The sequence below is a fragment of the Setaria viridis genome, chromosome 3, assembly GCF_005286985.2.
Source record: "Setaria viridis chromosome 3, Setaria_viridis_v4.0, whole genome shotgun sequence".
Taxonomy (NCBI): Eukaryota; Viridiplantae; Streptophyta; class Magnoliopsida; order Poales; family Poaceae; genus Setaria; species Setaria viridis.
In genome coordinates this window covers 5,774,512-5,781,837 of record NC_048265.2, presented here as the reverse complement: position 1 = coordinate 5,781,837, position 7,326 = coordinate 5,774,512, and the positions used below count along the sequence as shown (strand labels likewise).

The following is a 7,326-nucleotide window of genomic DNA, read 5'->3' as shown; positions in this document are numbered from 1 at the left end:
AAAGAAATGTTGGGGACTTGAAAAATAATTAGTGAGGTACACGATTTTAATTAAACGACTTCTCGAGGTCGTAGGATATTGCTAGCTAGGAAGACTTGACCAACGCGATTCCGGCTGGCGACGTGAAGTCGGTAGCAAGTAGATGAGCTCGCATGTGTGAACCCATGTGGATTGGCACAAGAACATGCATGTTGATATTTCAGACCGCAACAAAAGGACTAAGGAAGTCCGTCATTGTTTAGTACATACAGTAATCGTTTTCATTTACAGAAACCCTCTAAAATCGCTAGTGTACTGTATGAACAACCACGACCCGGAGCCTGCCAACCAAGCCTCTAAAAATTGAAGTCAACCAAACATTTTAGTAGCACATGCACATGTTGACAGCTACAAATTAATTGTGGAGGGTAGAGCTGTTTTTGCGCAATTGCATGTACGTGTTGACGATTGACAGTTAGGAGTACACGCATAATGTTGTATCCATATTGGTTTGTTTAAACCATCGAGCCTAGGTGAATTGGCATGAGTCCTTTTTGTTTTGACATTTTTCTGACGAGTAACGAGACGAGCTAGAAACCTATTTGCTTGCGCCGAGCTTATAATTAAAACGAGAACGGCATCTCATTCCCATCCCAACCATCTTCCTCCTCTTGACCTCATCGTTCCCGTGTCATTTTCTTCATCGCCGAAGAGCCCCTTCACCCTTGCACCCACTGGCCACCACCCTCCCTGCACGTACACATCCACTGCCACCTGTGAGTCTGTGACCCGAGTCGCTACCTCCAATGGCTGTGGCTGCGGTGCACGTGCTTGTGTTCCCGTGGCCTCTGCAGGGGCACATCAACACGTTCGTGCCGTTCAGCAACGCCCTCGTCGACTCCGGCGTGCACGTCACCTTCCTGCACACCGAGCACAACCTCCGCCGGGTCCGATGCACGGCGGCGGCGTCACGCCTCCGCTACATGTCGATCCCGGACGGCCTCCCCGCCGACCACCCCCGCTCGGTGGGCGACATCTCCACGCTCATGGAGTCCATGTGGACGACGGGCGCCGCCGCATACCGCGCGCTGCTCCTCTCGCTGCTATCCTCCCCCACCACCGACGAAGGCGGCGAGTTCTTCCCACCGGTGACGTGCGTGGTGGCCGACGGCATCATGATGTTCGCCGTCGACACCGCCGAGGAGCTCGGCGTCCCGGCCCTCGCGTTCCGCACGGCAAGCGCCAACAGCTTCTCGGCGTACCTCGCCGTGCCCAGGCTGCTGGAGCGCGGCGAGACGCCGCTCCCCGTGGACGACCCCGTGCGCGGCGTGCCCGGCATGGAGGGCTTCCTGCGGCGGCGGGATCTCCCGCGCCTCGCCCCTGCCGCCGCCGACGGCCACCCCACCACTGAGAGCTATACGACGCCGGCGGCCGGCGGCGTGCACCCCTTCCTGCTGACGATGGCCAAGGGCATCGCCGACTGCGGCCGGGCACGCGCGCTCGTGCTCAACACCGCCGCGTCCCTCGAGGGCCCGGCGCTGGCCCACATCTCCCGCCACATGCGCGACGTCTTCGCCATTGGCCCGCTCCACGCCATGCCGTCCTCCGCCGCTCCGGCGGCGGCGGCCGGGAGCCTGTGGCGCGAGGACGACGGGTGCGTGGCGTGGCTGGACGGGCACGCGGACAGGTCCGTGGTGTACGTGAGCCTGGGGAGCCTCACCCACATCTCGCACGACGAGTTCACGGAGTTCCTCCTCGGGCTCCTCGCCACGGGCCACCCGTTCCTGTGGGTGCTCCGGCCGGACATGGTCGGCGCCGCCGAGGAGGAGGCGCTCCGGCGCGCCGTCGGGGACGGCACCAAGGTGCGCGTCGTGGGGTGGGCGCCGCAGCGGGACGTGCTCCGGCACCGCGCCGTCGGGTGCTTCCTCACCCACTCCGGGTGGAACTCGACGATGGAGAGCATCCTGGAGGGCGTGCCGATGGTGTGCTGGCCGTTCTTCGCCGACCAGCACATCAACAGCCGGTTCGTCGAAGCCGTTTGGGGAGCAGGGCTGGACATGAAGGACGTGTGCGACAGGGACACGGTGAGGAGCATGGTGACGGAGGCGATGGAGTCCGGCGAGATGAGACAGTCGGTGCAGGCACTGGCGCAGCGGGTGCAGAGGGATGTTACGACGGGAGGGTCGTCGGAAACGGAGTTCAAGCGGCTCGTCGGTTTCATCTCCGAGCTCAGCACGATAAACCGGAACCAGGCCAATAGTATTCCGGTTATGAACGGTGTTATGATCAGCCACAAGGGTGAAGACACAAGAAGGGAGGCTTGCATTTGAAGCTGCTCGTGAGAAATTGTGGAAAGCCGATTGCATACGGGCTTCTACCATAAATATGTCTTTCCATTACAACACTTATATATTTCCTCTTTTTCGAATTGCAACTTACTTCTGCATGACTACGTATAGTACATGAGAGAATAGTAAGTATCAAAGTGATAATTTAGGGTGCGCTTGGATCCTTTGCTCGGTATTGTATTGCTGAGCGAGGATGCACAGTGACCATGTGAATTTGGCTTCTTAGCCTAGACATCTCGGTGTCTGTGCAAGCAAGTTTTGCCTCGCTTCTACCGGAGAGCCTGCGTGGCCAAGCCTCTCGTTATTTGCGCTAGTGAGGCGAAGTGAGAGACCTCCGAAACCAAGCGCGCCCTTATAGCCAGCTATAATATTTGTCTCGGATGGCTCCACAGTTCTCTTTCGGTCTGATCTCTGGAATGGCTCTGTGCCACAGTTGGAATGCCCTGAGTTTCTCTTTTGCAAGGAATAGATTCTCAACAGTTAAGCTGCTGTCAACAGACCAGCATTGATTCAGAACTTCATCTCCCCCTTTCAATCCAAGCCCATCAACAGCTTCTGATTCTGCAAGATAGAATTCAAGAATTACCTTGGGATGAGGGATAGTCCGCTAACAATGCTATTCAAAGCATCCAGAGCATACAAAACGATGATTGGACAGAAGGATTATAGTGAACATGGCCTTGATAAGCCAGTTGTTCATGATTGTGGTTGCTTCCTTGGGACCTAGAATACCTTCACAACATGTTCTCAACACTTTGTTAGTCCCAATGACCATGTTGTCATTGAATCACCAAAATCATGAACAATTGGCTTATCAAGGCCATGTTCGCTACAATCTTCCTATTTTTGGTGATTTATGACAACACAATCAAAGCAAGCATAATTTTGCCAAAATTGACCAATTGAACCACTTACACTTGCTTGGATGCTTACCATCATCCAACCTCCCCCCTTTTAACATCTTCATATAACTCCCCCTTGATGTATTTCTCCCTTTTTCTTATATTTCTCCCCTATGTATGTTCACACATAGGTTCTTACATTGGCTCTTGCTTTGATTCCACATTTCTCCCCCTTTAGAATCAAATCGCCAAAAAGACAATCTCTTCCATTTGTAAGCCTACAAGACCTTGCAAACATAGCTCAAAGGAAAACATTAGTAGCCTAGGGAAATAGCTTCATGAACCATGATCCACATGTGATGGTACCAATGAAGATACCACTTAAAGAATTACTAGGATGGATTCATAATTCATGAACTTAGCATGACATTAGCGAAGCTCCCCCTATGTGTGTGCACAATATGATGGTGTGAAAAACAAGTGCACAACTAAGCGACATGAAATACTAGGAAGCTTAGAACATATCATGCATGGAGGTAACTCATAAGACAAAGGATTTGATAAGAATACCACTTGCAAGATTAAGCAATGCATACCTCGGGGGGATTATCTCTTACCTTGATGGCACCACTTGAAAGAGGATATCAAGAGAAACACATGAGGTACCACAAGGATAAGAAATGTATGAGTGCATTACCTTTGAACTTATATATGAGATGTAAGCTCGTAAGGACATGACTCAATAAGCATGAATGCTCATATTGCTATAGTCACTCTTATAGAGTTGTTAGTTCACATTAAGAGTGAAATAGCATTCTCTTAGAGTTGCATCGGATCAAGAACGCGCCATTTAAGAGACTACACAAGATAAGCTTGAAAACAAGTTAGTCTCAAAATCACAAGCCATAGGATAAGCTCCCCCTAAATGTGTGCATTTAGTGTTTGAATAACCAACCAAAAGTATGCACATTGTTTTTGACAACAAAAGGGAAGCTAACCCTATAGAATGTGCTCATGATACCAAAGATACTAAATGAAAGAACATGTATCATGAAAGAACCACACATATCAAACCATGTAGGTTGCTCAGGGGTTAGAGAGATACACAAGCAACCTACCATATAAAAACAACTAGGTATTGCAATATATATCATATGAGAACACAATGCAATCCTAGAATGGAAATGGAGCTACAATGATGATTGAGTTGTGTTCTAGCTACCATTACCTTTGGATGGGGACTTGGGCATATATGTCCAATGTTGTGAGCTTGGCTTCTTAGACTTGAACCTTCATCTTCTTGTGAGCCAAGCCTCCAAATCCCCCGTAGCCGATCATGGACTTCACATGTCTTTTGGAACCCAAACCATTTGAGGCCCTTTCATGTTGGTGATCACTTCCTTGGAAACCTAAATGGATCAGTTCCAACCCCACTCCTTCATCTTCCCAACTTTATGTGCAATCACCTTGCCATTGGTCTTCTTCTTAATGGCGTAGGTGTTGCTCTTGGCCTTGTTCTTGCAGTTGGGCTTGGTGTAGATGAGGTAGCTCTTGATGGTGAAGTTCATCTTCTTCACTTAAGGGTATTGGTAGGACTTGTGGCCTTCTTCATGACACTTGAAGCAAGTCACGGTTACTCCCTTCTCAAGCTTCTTCACCATGTGATCACGGTTATCTTGTGAAGGTTGGACATTGCTCTTCTTGTCTTGAGAAACTTGTACATTGTCCGTCTTGTCCTTGCCCTTCAACTTGCCCAATTTGCCCATGAGTCATTGCACTTCTTGCTTGAGCTCATCATTCTCCTTGGCAATGAGACCATCACATGATTCTACAATAATATTCTCTAAGCATTTCTCATTGCAAGATGGCGAGCAAGATTCATCAATTAAATTAATGCAAGAAGTTGAAATATTTACCTTAGATATAGGAATTGCACAAAGGATAGATGATTCATTTAGCTCTAAGGAATCCTTAGTTTCATTTTCAATGCTCTCAATTTTAGATTTGAGCTCTTCATGCTCCTTGCTAAGCAAGTTGAATTTGCACAAAAATTTTCATAATTTGTAGCAAAGGTAGCATTAAGATCATTGAGAGCATTGAGTTCTTTTATTTGCTTAGATTGTTTCTTAATGATTTCTTTTTGCTCATGGATTAGCTCAAGAAGATCATCAATAGAAGGAGAATCGGATTCATCATCACTTACATAGCTTTCCATACCTTGAGCCATAAGGCGAAAATGTGATGATGATGATGATGATGAGGGACCTTACATATGAAGCAAGTGGTAAAGTTCTTTCTTGATTCATCACTTGAGCTACAAGAACTTGATTCTCCACTGCTTATCCATTCACAAACAATGGTGAGTGCTTCTTGCTTGGATTTCCTCTCCTTCTTCTTCTTGTGCTTAATCTTCATGATCTTCACTTGATGATGATGTCCTTCTCTCAAGTGAACATTGTAGCTGTACATGTTGATCTTCTTCACGTACTTGAAGATCTTCTTGGCATACACATTTACGAAGGACTTGGTTTCTTCATCACTTGAGGAGATTTCATCATCATCATCATCATCTTTTTCTTCACTTGATCTTTCATGAATTGCCATCTTCCTCAACTTCTTCTCTTGTTGACTTGAAAAAGTAAGGCTTTGAGTTGGATAAGATGTTCTTTGGGCTTATCCTCGAGTTGCACCTTAGGCTTGTCCATTAGCCGAAGCTCAAATGTCATGATCTTGTTTAGGATTTGACTTGGAGTCAACTCGTCGAGCTTCTTTTCAAAGAGAATTGCCTTTACCAAATCATAATCCAGCTTCCGGAGGCTATGAAGGATCTTGCGATTGAGTTCCGCATCCTTCATGTTCTTCACACCTAAAGCATTGATCTCATTCACAAGAACATTTAAGCGTGAGTACATAGCCTCGATAGTCTCATTATCAAGTTGCTTAAAGCTATTGAGCTTATCAATGAGAACATCGTATCTTTCATTAAATACGTCCTTTGAGCCCTTATTGTTCTCTTTGATAGTCATCCATAGCTTATTAGCATTTTCACAAGTAAATACACGATTGAAAACACTTTCACTAAGTGAGGACAAAGTAATGCTCTTGACAATCACATCATATTGTTGTTCTTGTTGCCCTTTATTTTTCATACCCTTACTAGTGACTCTCCAAACATTTAGGCCCTTAGCTTAGAGAAATGTTTTCATGAGAACTTTCCAACATGGATAGCCCATGCCATCGAAATATAGAGCCAAACCTATTGCATCCATCCCTTTCCCCTATCGAGCTAACTCATAAGACGGTGAAGCCTAACCATTTCTAATGAGCCAGTTTCACAATTTGCCAATGGAATTTGTCGATTCTTTGTGAAATATGCAAGTTCCGGCTCCGATACCACTTGTAAGGAATCGGTGCTTGTAGCCTAAGAGGGGGAGGGGTGAATTAGACAACTTAAAAACTTAACCTATGACTTCCACTACTTTGCATGTAAGTAAACTAGATCATTCTATCCTAGAAGTGCATTCTATGGTTGATCTAGTGTGAAACCCTCATCCCAAAATAAGTTTTGCAACATAGAGTCAATCCTAACAAGATACTACATTAAGAAAGTAAACACACAAGTTGTAAGTATGAAATGCAGAAACGTAAGAGGTTAGGAACCACCAAGAGGTGTGTCGGCGCCTTGAAGCCTTGGTGGCTCACTAGCAAGTCTTCGACCCTCGGGCTTGGTGTGGAGCGGTGTCGACAACCTTGTGCGGGGGACGTGGAAATCCCTTTCCTTCATGGAGAAGCTCCTTAGTGAAGACGGCATCAAGGTGACCGAGGGACTTGGCGTGAGCCTTTGTGGCCAAGCCTTTGTGGCAAGTCAAGGAGCACATTGAGAGAGACTTGGTGACCGGGAAGCAATACTCTTGTGTGAGTGCTTCAACAACGTGGACTAGTGGTGGCTTAGTGGCTACCGATACCACGGGATAAATCATCGTGTCAACTCTTACGTTTTCGCATTTCATACTTGCAACTTGTGTGTTTACTTTCTTAGTGTAGTATCTTGTTAGGATTGGCTCTAGGTTGCAAAACTTATTTTGGGATAAGGGTTTCACACTAGATCAACCATAGAATGCACTTCAAGGATATAATGATCTAGTTTACTTACATGC

At 47.0% G+C, this 7,326-nt stretch overlaps 1 protein-coding gene across 1 annotated transcript; it reads left to right on the top strand.

The window, feature by feature from the left end:
- The first annotated feature begins 360 nt into the window (after positions 1-360).
- LOC117850413 (myricetin 3-O-rhamnoside 1,2-glucosyltransferase UGT709G2) lies at positions 361-2,561 on the top strand. The gene has a single exon (XM_034732241.2). The coding sequence runs from the start codon at positions 786-788 to the stop codon at positions 2,307-2,309; it is 1,524 nt and encodes a 507-aa protein (XP_034588132.1). The 5' UTR covers positions 361-785; the 3' UTR covers positions 2,310-2,561.
- Positions 2,562-7,326: the final 4,765 nt, after the last annotated feature.

What these genes read in the sequence shown, in the direction of transcription:
- LOC117850413 (XM_034732241.2), top strand. Translation starts at nt 786, where the DNA reads ATGGCTGTGGCTGCGGTGCACGTGCTTGTGTTCCCGTGGCCTCTGCAG.